This window comes from Monodon monoceros, unplaced genomic scaffold (genome assembly GCF_005190385.1).
Source record: "Monodon monoceros isolate NGI ecotype Baffin Bay Population unplaced genomic scaffold, NGI_Narwhal_1 Super_Scaffold_14, whole genome shotgun sequence".
Taxonomy (NCBI): domain Eukaryota; kingdom Metazoa; phylum Chordata; class Mammalia; order Artiodactyla; family Monodontidae; genus Monodon; species Monodon monoceros.
Genome location: NW_021703770.1, coordinates 39,272,135 through 39,290,039, shown reverse-complemented (window position 1 = coordinate 39,290,039; position 17,905 = coordinate 39,272,135). Strand labels below are relative to the sequence as shown.

The 17,905-nt window shown below is 39.7% G+C and overlaps 1 protein-coding gene across 1 annotated transcript in view; it reads right to left on the bottom strand.

Moving 5' to 3' along the window:
• The window catches only part of CDH17 (cadherin 17), a 96,090-nt gene that overhangs the window by 48,543 nt on the left and 29,642 nt on the right, over positions 1 to 17,905 (bottom strand). Inside the window, exons 4-9 of the mRNA XM_029222962.1 lie at positions 8,392 to 8,526; positions 7,330 to 7,468; positions 5,012 to 5,170; positions 4,705 to 4,904; positions 590 to 721; positions 125 to 275 (exon numbers count right to left, since the gene is read on the bottom strand). Of these exons, the coding sequence (XP_029078795.1) occupies positions 125 to 275; positions 590 to 721; positions 4,705 to 4,904; positions 5,012 to 5,170; positions 7,330 to 7,468; positions 8,392 to 8,526 (916 nt within the window). The remainder of the gene's footprint in view (positions 1 to 124; positions 276 to 589; positions 722 to 4,704; positions 4,905 to 5,011; positions 5,171 to 7,329; positions 7,469 to 8,391; positions 8,527 to 17,905) is intronic.

Here is a 17,905-nt window from a genome sequence, read left to right as displayed (position 1 = left end):
TCTATGCTGTGCTGGGCATGGACCACTGATCCCCAATCAGGTTTACCTGCCCACCTTTTACTTGACAAAGAGGAGAAAGGGATTACAGAGTTAACATAGGGAGGACAGATACACAGTTTCTTACCTATTTGTTCATTCTCCTGGACCTCAAGTACAGTCACTGTAGATGAACATGTAGGTGGATTATCATTAATGTCTTTAACTTTCACTTGAATTTGCAATGGAAATGCAAGTGGTTTTCTATGCTCATCCGTTGCAACCGCATAAAAAACATACTACAACGAGATCAGAGTTAAGACATGAATCCTTCATCATCCCCTTTATAAGGCAGAGAAAACAACTATTTCAATGCTATTTCATTTATCCCCTTATCATCAATTCGCTTAGAATTGGGAAATGAGAAAATATAAAATGGGCTGAATTTGTGAGGGTATTATCATGTCTCTGAGAGCAATAATGCACTGAGCTTCAGAACACAGTTTGGGGGATATTGGTGGGGGGCTGGGTGTTAAGTAAAATTGTTTCTGCTCTCAGATATCCATGGGCCCAGGATCTCATCACCTGTGAAACTCCTACTAATTTTACTCACTGCATCCTTTTCTTCTCGGTCCAAGGGCTGAGTCACATAGATATCTCCTTCCTGGTCAATTAAAAATGGGAATTTTGACAGCTTCTCCTTTTCCACTAATGAATATAGTGCACCTGGTTCGTTCCACCGCACCTACAGGGCCCAAAGTGAATTGTTAGGAAAGATACATCCGGACAGAGAGAACTGGAAAGGAAATAAACAATTTTCTGGTTCTCGATTTGAAATTTCTGACAACCTTGTTTAGATGTCTGTGGTTTCTTATAACTACTAAATTACATTTTTCATTTTCAGCTTAAAATAATCCCTCCATTTTTTCTCCTTTGTACTAAGTTATATTGCTCCAAATAAGCATAGAGGGGTATTTTTCTTCTCTAAAGCAATTCTTTGTGAACCCTCTAAAGAGTTTGTGGGTTGTTCTTTTGGAAGTCCGAATGTGAAGATTTCATGTCATGAAACACCAATTTAAGAAACAAAATGTATTTAGTAGCGGCATTATCTGATCACTAAGCCATGATGGACAACAAACTCCCAGAACTCACCAGTGAAGACGATGAGACACTTTCAGTTCTTCACCATGCTATTATTTAAGCAAGACAAATGACACATAAATAAAGAACATTCCTCCCTTAAGTCTTTAGTCTTAACGACTTCAGGGATAAGAATATTTGCCAACAGACTTCCCTGGGTGCGCAGTGGTTAAGAATCCGCCTGCCAATGCAGGTGACACGGGTTCGATCCCTGATGAGGGAAGATCCCACATACTGTGGAGCAACGAAGCCCACGCACCACAACTACTGAGCCTGCACTCTACAGCCCACAAGCCACAACTACTGAAGCCCACGCACCTAGAGCCCGTGCTCCACAAAAAAAGAAGCCACCTCAATGTGAAGCCCGCGCACCGCAACGAAGAGCAGCCCCCACTCACCGCAACTAGAGAAAAGCCCGCGTGCAGCAACGAAGACCCAACGCAGCCAAAAAGAAATAAATTAACTCACTAATTACTTTTTTAAAACAAAGAATATTTGCCAACTCCTAGAGTTGTTTTGTAAACAACTTGGCAAAAAAAATCAATAAAGTGGTGCTGGGAAAACTGGACTACTACACGTAAAAGAATTAAATTAGAACACTTCCTAACACCATAAACAAAAATAAACTCAAAGTGGATTAAAGACCTAAATGTAAGGCCAGACACTGTAAAACTCTTAGAGGAAAACATAGGCAGAATACTCTATGGCATAAATCACAGCAAGATCCTTTTTGACCCACCTCCTAGAGAAATGGAAATAAAAACAAAAATAAACAAATGGGAAAGGAAACCACAAACAAGACGAAAAGACAACCCTCAGAATGGGAGAAAATACTGCAAACCAAGCTACTGACAAAGGATTAATCTCCAAAATATACAAGCAGCTCATGCAGCTCAATATCAAAACAATAAACAACCCAATCTGAAAATGGGCAGAAGACCTAAACAGACATTTCTCCAAAGAAGATATACAGATTGCCAACAAACACATGACAGGATGCTCAACATCACTAATCATTAGAGAAATGCAAATCAAAACCACAATGAGGTATCACCTCACACCGGTCGGAATGGCCATCATCAAAATATCTAGAAACAATAAATGCTGGAAAGGGTGTGGTGAAAAGGGAACCCTCCTGCATTGTTGGTGGGAATGTAAATTGATACAGCCACTATGGAGAACAGTATGGAGGTTCCTTAAAAAACTAAAAATAGAACTACCATATGACCCAGCAATCCCACTACTGGGCATATACCCTGAGAAAACCATAATTCAAAAAGAGACATGCACCCCAATATTCATTGAAGCACTATTTACAATAGCCAGGACATGGAAGCAACCAAGGTGTCCATTGATAGATGAATGGATAAAGAAGATGTGGCACATCTATACAATGGAATATTACTCAGCCATAAAAAGAAATGAAATTGAGTTATTTGTAGTGAGGTGGATAGACCTAGAGACTGTCATACAGAGTGAAGTAAGTCAGAAAGAGAAAAACAAATCCCATACACTAACACATGTATATGGAATCTAAGAAAAAAAATGGTTCTGATGAACCTAGGGGCAGGACAGGAATAAAGACACAGACATAGAGAATGGACTTGAGGACATGGGGGGGGGAAGGGTAAGCTGGGACGAAGTGAGAGAGTAGCATGGACATATATACACTACCAAACGTAAAATAGATAGCTAGTGGGAAGCAGCCGCATAGCACAGGGAGATGAGCTTGGTGCTCTGTGACCACTGTAGAAGGGTGGGATAGGGAGGGTGGGAGGGAGGTGTAAGAGGGAGGGGATATGGGGATATAAGTGAATATAGCTGATTCACTTTGTTATACACCAGAAACTAACACGACATTGTAAAGCAATTATATTCCAATAAAGGTGTTTGAAAAAAAAATCAGTAAACTCAATAGTAAGACCTGTCTACTTGCTGCAGACAGAGCCTGGCCTATCTGATAGTCTAGTACTAATAACAACACGTACTGAGGGTTTTACCCCATTCCAGACATAATTCTAAACACTTTTATATGTTATCTCATTAAATCCTCAAACAGCCCCATGAGGTAGAGACTATTGTTATCCCCACCTTATAAATGGGGAAACTAGGGCACAAAAATTTAAGTGACTTGCCTATAGTCTTACAGCCATTTGAAATTTCCACACTAAACTATTCTCTCAAACCAGCTTGGGAAGGGTATCCCTTTCTAGTTATTTAAGCACACCCTCTGTCCAAGACAAAAACCATGTTCTTAGTTGTAAGCGAGCTCCTTTGATGCCCTAAAAATTCAGCCTAAGTTCTCTCTTGAGCTGTCCCCCTCCACTCTTATTCAGTTTCAAGCCACACAAAGTACTTTCCCCAGGCCTAGGTATTGGGTGTGGCTCTTTAGATTTTCTTTTCTTTGACAGCCCTAAGTGAAAACAAGTGTATGTGTTCTTTTTAGCATTTACAAATCCTTATGAAGGTAACCTAAACAATAAACAGGAAGACTTTAGTAAAGGAACCCAATCTGAAATTCTCACGGTAAAGAGTCCTGACATAGTTTCTTAGCTGGTAAAGCAGAATATTTCTTCCTCTCATTCTTTTTTTTTTTCCTCTGAAGGTGAAATTCATTAATTCAGCGTTTAATGAATAAAAATCCTTTCAAGTTAGACAATAGATATGGTGGGATAGGCCATTCCAGGACCCCTTAACAACAACAGTGTCATCTAAAAAAAATTAGGGCTACTACAGACTACAACTCCTTCATAACGTTAATACCTTTTATTCACTTCCACAGATACTAATTAATTTCCACAACAACCCAAAGATCTGTTATTATCCCCATTTTATTGGTGAGAAGTTGGGGCTCATAACAGTTTATCTGCTTCCAAATCCAGTGCTCTCCCACTAACTCACAGCTTTTGCATCAAGAAACTTCCTGATCTTCCAGAAAAGATCAGATCTGGGTGAACCCCAGAGTGGATTTCCAGGAGCTAAAGAAAGAGGAGGGGGCTCAGGATGAACACCAGCCATAGAGGTGGGACCGGGGGAGGGTTTGAATGGAGGGGAGAGGTACCCACAGGAGATGGAGTTGGCAGGGGTGGGCTCCAAGGGTAAAGGTCATCTGCTCAGCTTTTACACTTGACCAGTCTTATCTCTGTTCCTCAGCCTGTGATGGGTTGAGTCTTTCGCATAGAGATTTTTCCCAAAGGAATAAGAAACAGCCTTTCAAAAATAATTTGCAGCCCCAAATTTGAATCATGTATGTGTACCATATACAGCCCACTCTAGGGCAGCCATATCCTACACTCTTGACAGGGAACAACAGTATTATCTACTTGGAAGGTGAAGGTGAGTGAAGTTCTCTTTTAAAACTCATATATATATATATACACACACACACATATATATCTGAATCCAAGTTGTAAAGTCCAGAGTTTACCCATGATGGCAAACTCCAGAGACTTGGGGCCAGAGACCTTGTCTATTTAGTTTGCTTCATAATGATGCTATGCAGAAATGTCAGTGAAGACCATGAGGGTGGGCCCCTACAATGTGAGTGCTGATTGACTGGGTAGGCTCTAGGCATTCCTTGGGCACTACCTGAGTGATTTTAATGGGGTAAGGATTAGTTGAATTTTCTTCAATCTCCACTGGTTCTGGTGCTTTCCAAATATTCGCCTTCACCATAATATCCACAGATGTGGTGTCACTAAAGGAATGCTCATTCTGGCCTCCCATGTCCTCCACTGAGACCACCAGCTTGTAGGAAGGATTCTTCAAAGGATCCAGCTCCTGGGATCCTATGGGAAGTAGGAGAGAAAAGAAAAGGAAATGTCTCTGAAGGTGATACAGATCTAGGTCCTTTTAACTGCCTCAGAGAGTCATATGAGGACATCACTTAACTTACCTGCTAGAGTAAGTGAAATTGCCCCTGTTTTGTTGTTGATCTGAAAGTACATGACATTGTTGACCTTGGGAAGCTGCATGATAATTTTATAAATAAGCTGGCCGTTGGGTGTGGCTGGATCATCCAAGTCTGTAGCATTGACATACATAAAGGGCTTTCCTGTTTAACAAAATGTACCCAGAAAAAAAAGATATTAATTGAAACCCAAACCAACCACAGACACATTTGCCTTCTAAGAGGCAGAAATAGAATGGAGGAAGATGCCATAATTCATATCAGTGGTGAAATAATTCTTTATTCTGCCCCTTTCCTCTAGGATGAGGTTTCTTAAAGTATGGTCCAGGGACCTCTAGAGGTCTTTGAGACTGTTTTTAGGGTCATACATGTGTGAAAGACCCATTCAAATCACAACATAAGGGCTTCCCTGGTGGCGCAGTGGTTGAGAGTCCGCCTGCTGATGCAGGGGACACGGGTTCGTGCCCCTGTCCGGGAAGATCCCACATGCCGCGGAGCGGCTGGGCCCGTGAGCCATGGCCGCTGAGCCTGCGCGTCCGGAGCCTGTGCTCCGCAACGGGAGAGGCCACAGCAGTGAGAGGCCTGTGCACGGCAAAAAAAAAACAAAAAACATAATTTGATGGATTTTAGCATAAAGGTGTATCCCAAAAAAGGCATTAATATGGTTTCGGATTCTACATTGAAAATAACATTTAAGAAACCACCACTTGTTGAGTTTTGGTCTAGTATCAAAGAATATCCACAGTCATCTGAAGCGTTATTACACTATTAACACTGTGTAAGGAGAGTTTTTCTTTAAATGTTTCAACCAAAACAGCATATGGCAACGAAATGAATGCAGAAACAGAAATGAGAATCCAACTGTTCTCAATTAATCCAGACATTAAAGAGATGTGCAAAGATTAAAACAATGCCATTCTTCTTAACATTCCTTTTGTCTTTGAAAATAGTTATTTTTATTAAAATATGCTTATTACTTTAAATCAATCACTAAATAAATATTTTTAATTTCTCAGTTTTAATTTCAAATACGATAAATATTGATAGATATAACCAGTGACATATTGGAGTCAACTCGTGAGACCTAGTTGAATTTTCAGAAATTTTGTGAGCCAATTATTAACACCAGTGGTAGCTTAAAATAAGTTATGGTGAGAGTACTTATACCACAGAAATTGACAAATTCTACAAATCAGGGTTTTTTCTCCCCAGAGAGACAGCTATTAAAATTTACTAGCACACTACTGGATATAACCAAAAGTTTCTTGGAGTCCACAATAGTTTTTATGAGAATACAAGGGGCCTGAGACCAAAAAGTTTGAGAATCACTGAATTAGAAAACCCTACTGGTAAAGAATAAGACCTGGAAGATTATTACTTGGCAGAATTTAGTGGTGAGCCTTTGGTATGCAACCTCAGGGACAGAGACACGTGAAATTGCTCCACATAATAAAGTGGAAGGAATATTCTTCCTGAGTTATTGGAAGTGGGCATTGAAGAGTGAGAGATAGCGATTAAGTGACACAGAGGGAAGTTTGACAGTGAGTTGGTGGAAATGGCCAAAAGTCTTTTTGAGAACTCACAGTCTAATATTCATGTTTATTTTGTGCACTGTTATGACATGATGCTCCTTCACTCCTCTAAATCTTCAATAAAGCCTGCCACACACACCTATGCTTTGATGAGGGGCTTTTGTAGAAATGAAAATTAAAAGAGTGAAGGGATGAGTCATAGCTAGGAGCTGAAGTCAGAGAAGAAAAAGAACTGGAAGCCAGCAGTGACCATGAGAATGTGGATTTCTGGGAGGATGTAGGAGAGTAAGCTTACCTTTCCAGAGTGTTCTAGAGTGTTCTAAAGCTGTAAGGTGTTCTAAATTCTCACCCTAAAATGGTGATTCTTAACTAGGGGTGATTTTGCCCCCCAGGGGACATTTGGCGATGTCTGAAGACATCTTTGCTGTCACAATTTGGAAGGGAAGTGTTGCTCCTGGCATCTGGTGCATTGATAGATGTCAGGGATGCTGCCTAACATCGTATAATGCACAGAACAGCCCCTAACAAAGAAAGAATTATCAGGCCCAAGATGTCCACAGTGCCAACGTTGAGAAGTTGTGTCCTAGAGCAGTGGGGATAATAAAACAACTCCCAGAGTATTGCTGTGAAGTTTAAATAAGATAAATAAAATTTAAATAAGATGGTAAGTCCTTAATGAATGCTAGTTACACATGTTAGCCACACAAATCTGCCCCTCTGCCTGTTACACTTCCATCTTTCCACAGATATCTCCAGGCTCCTGCCTATTACCTGGGCGAGAATTCTGCCTTACTGAGCCTTCATACTTTGACTGGAGAAACACAGGTCGATTGTCGTTGATGTCCTTCACTTCTATGGTGATGGGGACCGGGCCCTCCACTGTATTGCCGTGAGCATCCAGGGCTGAGACCTGATGTTGACAGGAAAAGGAAACCTCCTTGGTGAGTCTGGACCTCATATCACACACTCAAAAGTCACTTGAAAGAAATTAGAGCCCAAACAACAAATAACCTGATCACTACAGGGGAGAAAGACACCCATAAGAGCCCAAATTGGGAGCTGCTAAAATAGAGGCCCTATCAGTTAAATCAATCTAATCATGACTGTATTTTTCCAGCAGTGGGGTTGGCTGGACACTGGACATGCTTTTTTTCTAAATAGCTGGAATCAGTAAAATAAGAACACTTTGACCCTTGAGGGTATGAAAATATGTCCTGTTACAGAGACATTTTAGTGGTTGATCTGCAGAGCCAGTAGTAAAATTTAAACAGAAAGCTTTTGGCTTGCTCTTTTCCCCACAACTAGCTCTCTATCATTCAGATAGAGATACAAACCATGAAAACTAAGGGGGAAAGAGAGAGAGAAGGGTCTCTCTAGGCAGCCTCTGACTTTGGTCATTGATTACTTCTGCTTCTTGCAAGGCCCAAAGGAGCTCCACCTAGTACCAGTGCCACCTTCTTTGTGGGTCCAGAGCCCACCCAACAGCCATAGGCAGACATCAGTGAAATATCAGAGAAGTACTGACTAGTTTTGATCCAGGTGCCATCCAGGTTTCCACTCATTTTGATGAGTAATGCCATCTAAGAGCCTTAGCAATATAAATTGGGTTACTCTGGTCATAAAGCCTAAAAAAGAGGATACCTTTGCCACACACCTCTCTAGTTGTTAAAAAATTAAATTAAAAAAGACAAATTAGATTTGCAAATCACGTCATTAGTGTCAGGAGAGCTGAAACAGGATTCTGTGCTAGGAAAGAAGGTGCCAGTGATACTTCCAGGACAAAGAATGCTCAGAGAGATTAGAGTTAGTGTCCTTTGTCTGGTCTCAGTTCACCTGGAGTTTGTGAACAGCTCTTGTTTCCCTGTCCAGGGCTTTGCTGTGATACAGAAGTCCATCTGGTTGTATCTGAAATATGTCATCTGTCTCCCCAGTTAGTTTGAAAGTCACAGCAAGAGGACTGGCCTTAAACTGGGAAAAAGCAAACATTAGATTAGGTTGTAAGGAAAAACAATGTTGTAGAATTTGTAGTAAGTCACCAATTTCAGGTAACGTTTTCATTTGTACAATCACTAAAATAAGAAATTCTAAGCTTTTAAAATGATACATTCTAAAAGTCTGCTTGAACGTTAGCTATGTACATTCAAAATACATTTTCCTCAAGAAACAATATGTGACATAATTCAGTACATTGATGAAAGCCAGTAGATGCTTTAAATTGTAGCTAAAATTAGATGAGATTTTTCTGGGAATATCGGAAAGCTATAATACTGCTAGCATTTAAGTAACATTAAAAAGGGTAGCTTCTTTGCTAGGATAAAAAAGATGTCATTTAGTACTTCTACAAATTGTGACAAAGATTAAAAGACATTTTACTATCAAGGAAAACAACTTAAAAGTGGCTTTAATTGATAAAGTTCTCACTTTTTCAGAAGTAAAGAAAATACCAATGATTATTCATGGGATAGCTATAATACTTTTAAGACCACAAGAATAGAAAATTCACATAAAATAAAGCAGATGTAAAAGTTGTTCAACCTCATTAATAATTTTATATATATATATATATATATATATATTTTTTTTTTTTTTTTTTGCGGTACGCGGGCCTCTCACTGTTGTGGCATCTCCCGTTGCGGAGCACAGGCTCTGGACGCGCAGGCTCAGCGGCCATGGCTCACGGGCCCAGCCGCTCCACAGCATGTGGGGTCTTCCCAGACCGGGGCACGAACCCGTGTCCCCTGCGTCGGCAGGCAGACTCTCAACCACTTCGCCACCAGGGAAGCCCCTAATATATTTTTATATATTTAAAAAATAAAAACTAATAGTCAATGTTGTAAAGGATGTAAATAAACACACATATTATTGATGAAAATATAAATTAGTATAATCCTTTTGGAAATAACTTGAGGCATAAAATGTTTGTAGCCTTTGATAGCAAATATTACTAAATAGAATTTATTCTAAGGAAATATTTTTTAAACAATAAACTGCATGCTTGTAGTATAGTAGCCTACAATACTGGTAAAGTTGAAAACTCCTAAATGGTCAAAAAAAGAAAGGTATAAAATTATATAACACATAAACTTAATGAATTTTAAGCATTAAAATGTTCATTCTATAAATTATGAATCAGCAAAAGAACAATGATATGGTGTAAAGTAACCAAAGGAGAACATGAGTAAGTCTAGATAATGATTGTAACAGTACCAAGTGTATTCATGTTGGTTGGCAAGAAATGGAATTAAAAAAAAAAAAAAAACAGCTGATGTGTTACATGCGTAGAACTGTGGCTTGCAAAATCCAAGGACTGTTTATTTAAGAAAATTACCATCAGTTAGAACCAAGCTTTGTAGTTGCTTTGACTTGCCCTAATTCCATTATCCTGTCTCAGGATATGCAGTGGCCTTGAAAACCAACAGCCTCACAACCATGGTACTATGTAGGGGGTAGAAGGAATTTGGAGTTTCCCAGAAGTCCTGTCCCCAAAGAACTGATATTATCTAACCTACCTGGAAGCTCCCTGGAAATACCTATTCATGCAGCTTGTCTTTATTTGACCCAACTCAGAGCTCACTCACTGCAAACAATTTTCTTCCTGGGGAATCTGTTGAAAATAATCATCAGCACTTGCTTAACACTGCAGCTGCCTGAGACCGTGATAGCAGTTGATGCAAATAAGACTCTAACTAGAACACTTAAAAGGTAAAGCTTGAGAATGAGATGTCCCTTGCAGGGGCCAGGGGAGCATCAAAAATCTCCAATAGATTTCTGGGAGTCTAAAAGGCCACATTCATAAGTAGAGCTGTGCACATGCCCAGGAACAACCTTAGAAGGCCCTAATCTCTCACCTCTGACTGACCTTGAGGCTCTGTGCAAGCAGGAAGTAAAGGCTAAGGCAGAGTTGTCAACTGTTTGCCACATCTTTGAAGATGTACCCAACAAGTACACAGAGCCTATTGGCAAAGGTTGGAAGACTTATTGATTCTAGGCTTGTAAGGAAATCTTAATTCAATCATTAGCTGAAGACTAAGCTAACCAAACAGACTTCGGTGGCTACATATGGCAAAGAATACAGACTTTACAGCATTAATTCAGGAAAGTCATTAAACAAACAAACAGCAGCAACAACAAATCCTGGGAAGACAATGGGATATGATTTCTGGTGTTGCCACATCATATTATTTATAAAGTCCAGTTTTCAACAAATGATTGTGAGACATGCAAATAAAAGAAAAGTAAGGCCCATATATAGGAAAAATAGCAGTCAACAGAAACTGTCCCCAAGGAAGTCTAGATGTTAGACTTACTAAATAGGATTTTAAATTAACTATTTTAAACAGGTTCAAAAACAAAAGGAAACTATCTCTAAAGAACTAAAGTATGGTAACAATGTCTCACCAAATAGAGAATATAAATAAAGACATGGAAATTATTTTTTAAAAAAACAAATAAGAATTCTAGAGTTGAAAAGCATAATAACTGAAATGAAAAATTCATTAGAAAAGGTCCAACAGTAAGTCTTAGCTAGCAGGAGAAGAATTTGTGAATTTGATAATAGATCAATTGAGGTTATCCATCCTGACAGAAAGAAAGAAGAAATATTAACAGAACCCTAGAGACAAATGGAACATCATCAAGCAAACATGCATAATGAGAGTCATAGAAGAAAAGGAAAGAGTGAAAGGGGCAGAAAGATTATTTGAAGAAAGACTAATCAAAAACTTCCCAAATTTGAGAAAAACATTAATCTATGTTTCCAAGAAGTTCACTGAACTTGAAACACAATAAATTCAAAGAGACTCAAACTTAGACTCATCATAATAAAGCACAAAACAAACAAACAGGGACTTTTCTGATGGTGCAGTGGTTAAGAATCCACCTGCTAATGCAGGGGACATGGGTTCGATCCTTGGTCCAGGAAGATCCCATGTGCCGTGGAGCAAATAAGCCCATGTGCCACAACTACTGAGCCTGTGCTCTAGAGCCTGTGAGCCACAACTACTGAGTGCGTGACACAATTACTGAAGCCCATGCACCTAGAGCCCATGCTCCACAACAAAAGAAGCCACTGCAATGAGAAGCCTGCACACTGCAACGAAGAGTAGCCCCCACTTGCCGCAACTAGAGGAAGCCTGCATGCAACAATGGAGACCCAATGCAACCAAAAATAAATAAATAAAAATATATAAATTTATTTAAAAAAAAACAAAAAGGGCTTCCCTGGTGGCGCAGTGGTTGAGAGTCCACCTGCCGATGCAGGGGACACAGGTTCATGCCCCGGTCCGGGAAGATCCCACATGCCGTGGAGCATCTAGGCCCGTGAGCCATGGCTGCTGAGCCTGCAAGTCCGGAGCCTGTGCTCCACAATGGGAGAGGCCACAACAGTGAGAGGCCCGTGTACCGCAAAAAAAAAAAAAAGAGAATTTGGAAGTGCAGAGACTCATCACATACAAAGGATCCTCAATAAACTGAACAGCTGATTTCTCATGGAGGCCAGAAGACAGTGAAATGACATATTCAAAGTGCTGAAAGAAAAAGACTGCCAACTAAGAGTTGTACATGCAACAAAACTGTCCTTCAAAATGAGGGTGAAATTAAGCTATACTACTATTAGAACAAACAAACTTTAAGATAAAAATTATTACTAGAGAAAAGAAGGATATTCTATACTGATACAAGGGTCAATCCATCAAGATTCTATAACAATTATAAACATATATCCACCTACCAACAGACCCCAAAATACATGAAGCAAAAACTGACAGAATTGAAGATAATATATACAATTCAACAATAATAGTTGGTGACTTGAAAACTTCACTTTCAATAATGAATATAACAAACAGACAGACGATCAACAAGAAAATAGAAGACTTGAACAACGCTGTAAACCAACCAGAAGCTAACAGACATCTATGGAACACTCCATCCAACAAAATCCTAACACACATTCTTCTTAAATATACATTAAACATTCTCCAGGCTAGATCATATGATAGATCACAAAACAAGTTTCAATAAATTTAAAGCATTGAAATCATACAAAATATGTTCTCTAACCACAATGGAGAAACTAAAACCAAATAGCAGGAAATGTGGGAAAACCACAAGTATATGGAAATAACAATACACTCTAATAACCAATAGGTCAAAGAGGAAATTAAAAGGGAAATTAGAATATACTTTTAGATGAATGAAAATGAAAACACAGCATACCAAACTTTATGGGATACAGATTAAGCAGTACATGGAGGCAAATCTATAGCTATAAATGCCTATAAAAGAAGAAAATATCAAATCAATAATCTTCTACCTTAAGAGACTAGAAGAAGATGAATAAACTAACCCAAAGCAAGCAGAAGGAAATAAAGATTAGAGTGGAAATTAATAAAATGGAGAACACAAAAGCAAAGGAGAAAATCAGCAAAACAAAAAGTTGGTCTTTTGAAAAGATCAACAAAATGGACAAATCTTCAATTGGACTTACCAAGAAAAAAATAGACACAAGAGGGACTTCTCTGGTGGTCCAGTGGGTAAGACTCCCTGCTCCCAATGCAGAGGGCCTGGATTTGATCCCTGGTCAGGGAACTAGATCTCGCATGCATACCACTACTAAGAAGTCCACATGCCGCAACTAAGAAGCCCGCACACCGCAACTAAAAAAAAAGATCCCGCGTGCCAAAACTAAGACCCAGCACAGCCAAAATAAATAAACAAACAAATAAATATTTTTTTAAAAAACACAAGAATCAAACAACTAAAATCAGGAATGTAAGAGGGGACAGTACTACCAAACTTACAGAGATAAAAAGGATGAAATAGAATACTATAAGCAATTGTTTTCCCACAAATCAGACAACCTAAGTGAAATGGATGAATTCTTAGATAAAAACTACCAAAATTGACCAAAGAATAAGTAGAAAGTCTGAAAAGAACTATAACAACTAAAGAGCTTGAATTGTAATCAAAAAATTTCCCACAAAGTAAAGCCCAGGACCAGGTAACTTCACTGGTGAATTCTACCTAAAAAGTATGGGAGAATTAACATCAAACCTTCACAAACGCTTCCAAAAAGTAGAAGAGTATGGAATACTTCCCAACTTATTCTATGAGGCCAGTGTCATCCTTATATGCAAAACAGAAAAAGAATAACAAAATAAAACTACAGAGCAATATCTCATAAATATAGATGCAAAAGTTTTCAACAGAATACTAGCAAACTGAATCCAGCAACATATAAAAAGAATTATATATCATGACCAAGTGGAATTTATCTCAGAATACAAGGCTGGTTCAACGTATGAAAATCAATTAATTTAATACCCCATATTAATAGAATAAAGGACAAAACCAGATGAGTATCTCTATAGAGGCAGAAAATCATTTGACAAAATCCAGCATCCTTTCATGGTAAAAAAAAATACACAACAAAGTAGGAATAGAAGATAACTTCCTCAACCTAATAAAGGGCATCTAAGAAAAACCCACAGCTAATATTATACATAATGGTGAAAGACTGAAAGCTTTCCCTATATGATCAGGAACAAGATAATGATGCCCAATCTTGTCACTTCTATATAACATCGTACTTGAAATCCTAGGAAAGAGAAAGAAATAAAAGTCATCCAGATTGGAAAGAAATGAGTAAAAGTATTTCTATTCATAGATGACATGATCTTACATATGGAAAATCCTAAGGAATCTAAAAAAGTTTTACAGCAAATAAACAAGTCCAGTAAGGTTGCAAGATAAACGATCAATATACAAAAAAAAAGAAAAAAAAATCAACTGTATTTCTATACACCAGCAAAAAGAAATCGGAAAATGATGTTAAGAAAACAATTCCATTTACAATAGGATTAAAAGGAATAACATACTTCAGAATAAATTTAACCAGAGAAATACAAGATTTGTAAACTGAAAACTACGAAACATTGTTGAAAGAAATTAAAGAAGATCTAAATAAATGGAAAAAACATCCCGTGCTCAAAACTTGAAAAACTTAATATTGTTAAGATAGTACTATTCTCCAAGTTGAGATACAAATTCAACACAATCCCTATCAAAATTATTTTGTCTTGTTTGTAGAATTGACACGATGATCCTAAAGTTTATATAAAAATGTATAAGGCCCAGAATAACCAAAACAACCTTGAAAAAGAAGAACAAAGTTGGGAGACTTAACACTGCCTGATTTCAAAATTTTCTACAAAGCTACAGTATTCTAGAGAGTGTGGCACTGGCATAAGGACAGACATATAGATCAATGGATTCAAAATCAGGAGTACAGAAATAAACTTTTGTATTTATGGTCAAATTAATTTTTGACAAATGTGCTAAGATAATTCAATGGGGAAAAAATAGTGTTTTCAACAAATGGTGCTGGAACAACTGGATATCCACATGCAGAAGAATGAAGTTAGATCCCTACCTCTCGTATCATGCACAAAAATTAACTAAAAATAGACCAAAGGCCTAAATGTTAAGAATTAATACTATAAAACTGAGAAGAAAAAAGAGGCATAAATCTTTGTGACTCTGGATGAGGCAAGAGTTTTTTAGATGTTATAGCAAAAGCACAAACAAAAAAGAAAATAAATTGAACTTCATCAAAATTAAAAGCTTTTGTGCTTCAAACGAACTATCAAGAAAGTGAAAAGTAACCTATAGAATGTGAGAAAATATTTGCAAATCATGTGTATGATAAGAAACTTTATGCAGAATATATAAAGAGCTCTTACAACAATAAAAAGACAAATAATTCAATTTAAAAAGAGGTAAAGGATTTGAACAGACAGTTCTCCAAAGAAGATATACAAATAGCCAATAAGCACATTAAAAGATATTAACATTAGTCATTAGGGAAATGCAAACCCAAACCACAGAGAACTATCACTTTACTCCACTAGGATAGCTATCAATACAATAAAGAAACAGATAAGTAACAAGTGTTGGCAAGGATGTGGAGAAATCAGAACACTTATACAATGCTGGTGGGAATGTAAAATGGTTCAGTTGTTTTGCAGAACAGTTTTGCAGTTATTTAAAAAGTTAAAAATTGAATTAACTATGTCCCAGAAATTTTACTCCTAGGTATATATCCTAGAGAATGGAAAACATATATCCTCACAAAAATTGTACATGAATGTCCATAATAGCATTATTTATAATAGCCATAAATGCCCATCAAATGATAACTGGATATTCAAAATGATTATATTCATACAATGGGATATTAATCAGCCATAAAAAAAGGAACAAAGTACTAATACCTGCTACAATATGGATGAACCTTGAAAACATTATGCTAAGTAAAAGAAATTATACACAAAAGGTCACATGTTACATGATTCCATTTACATGAAATGTCTATAAAGGAAATCTCTAGAGACTGCAAGTCGATTAGTGTTTGCCAGGGGCTGGGAGGAGAGGAGAATAGGGGGTGACTGCTAGCTGGTTACAGGGTTTCTTTGAGGCTGGTGAAAGTGTTCTGGGATCAGATAGTGGTGATGGTTGTACATTTTTGTGACATATTAAAAACCACTGAATTGGACATTTTAAAAGGGTAGGGCTTCCTTGGTGGTGCAGTGGTTGAGAGTCCGCCTGCCGATGCAGGGGACACGGGTTCGTGCCCCGGTTCGGGAAGATCCCACATGCCGCGGAGCGGCTGGGCCCGTGAGCCATGGCCGCTGAGCCTGCGCGTCCGGAGCCTGTGCTCCGCAACGGGAGAGGCCACAACAGGGAGAGGCCCGCGTACCACAAAAAAAAAAAAAACAAACAAACAAAAACAAAAGGGTAGATCTTAAGATATATAAGCTATATCTCACACATTACAAAGAAAAAAGAGGCCATCCTACAGCGACGTCCTCCATCCCCGCAGGTGCGTCCCCCCAAACCGCGGAGCTGCCGGCGTGGTCGCAGGCTGGAGGCGGGCCCGGGGCGGCGCCGCCGCCGGCCGCCCCTCGCTCCGGGCCCCGCCGCCCGCGGACGCTGATCCCCCTGCTGGAGTCTCCCGGGGCCCTCAGCGAGTCCCTCTGGTTGCCCTTCGGCCCACGTGGGTCTGGGCCACTCCACACCAGAACCTGGGCGGCACCGCGCAGGGGGTCCCAGCGCCGGTGTCTGCCCAGACCTCGCACTGCAACCTCCCCGGAGAGCCTCTGCCGCCCTAAAAGTGCCAACGGTGGTGCGTGCGCAGGACACAGACTGGGGCTCCGTTTGGCTGCCTGTTTATGAAACATTTCAGAAGCCAGAAGAAAATAATACATTGTTGAGAACGCAGCGAAAGCAGCTTTTCTTGAAAAAAAATGGACAGAAACATCCTGAGGTATCAGTGCTCAATATATTTTCTGATCAAGAGTGCAATAGGGCTTCCCTGGTGGCGCAGTGGTTGAGAGTCCGCCTGCCGATGCAGGGGACACGGGTTCGTGCCCCGGTCCGGGAAGATCCCACATGCCGCGGAGCGGCTGGGCCCGTGAGCCATGGCCGCTGAGCCTGTGCGTCCTCCGCAACGGGAGAGGCCACAACAGTGAGAGGCCCGCGTACCGCAAAAAAAAAAAAAAAAAGGACAACAGGTCAGTCATTACAATAAAAGCTTCTCTTGCTGAGTTACGCAATTCCATTCTGGCTGCCTGCCTGGAGGCCTTCCAGTCAATTGATATGGAGGTTCAAGAGGGGATCCATCCTTGCCTGGGAGCAGTGGACCTGATTCCCATTTACCCTCTCTCTGGTGTCGGAGTGGAAGTGTGGAGCTGTGGCTAGAAGCCTTGGTGAGAATCTCGTCCAACGTGTTCCTGGCTGCAGTGTGTTTCTCTTTGGTGAGGCTGACCTGCCTGAGAAGCGCACTCTTGTCCAGAGAAGGAAGCAACTGGGCTGGTTCACAAGGAGGGATTTCGGTGTTCTTAAACCTGACCTGGGAGCTGCACCTGCCCGAAGATGTGGTTTAACAGCTTGCTTCAGGGTGTTGTGACAGTTGCGTTGGAACAAAATTGGAATTTCAGCTTTGCAGTGAGGAGATTCATGCTGCCGCTAGAGCAGCCGAGAGCCAATCTGCGGGAGGCAGGAGCTGAGCGAAACCGCAAACTGAGAAACAAACTTTCACATCAGGCATCGTAGCTAGCCTGTATGTGATGAACTGCAATGTTACCAAAGATGATATCAAGACTTGGCTCTGGGAAAACAGATCGCTAGTGCCATTCGGGGCTCAAATGTGAATGGACTGAAGGGCGTCCAAACGATGGCTTTTCCTCACGAAGGGAAAATGGAGATAGCTTGCAATGTAGAGAGTTTTGAAGATCAAGAAGTTACAGAAACCTCAGAAGGCTCTCAATACATGGCTTACAGTGTCCTT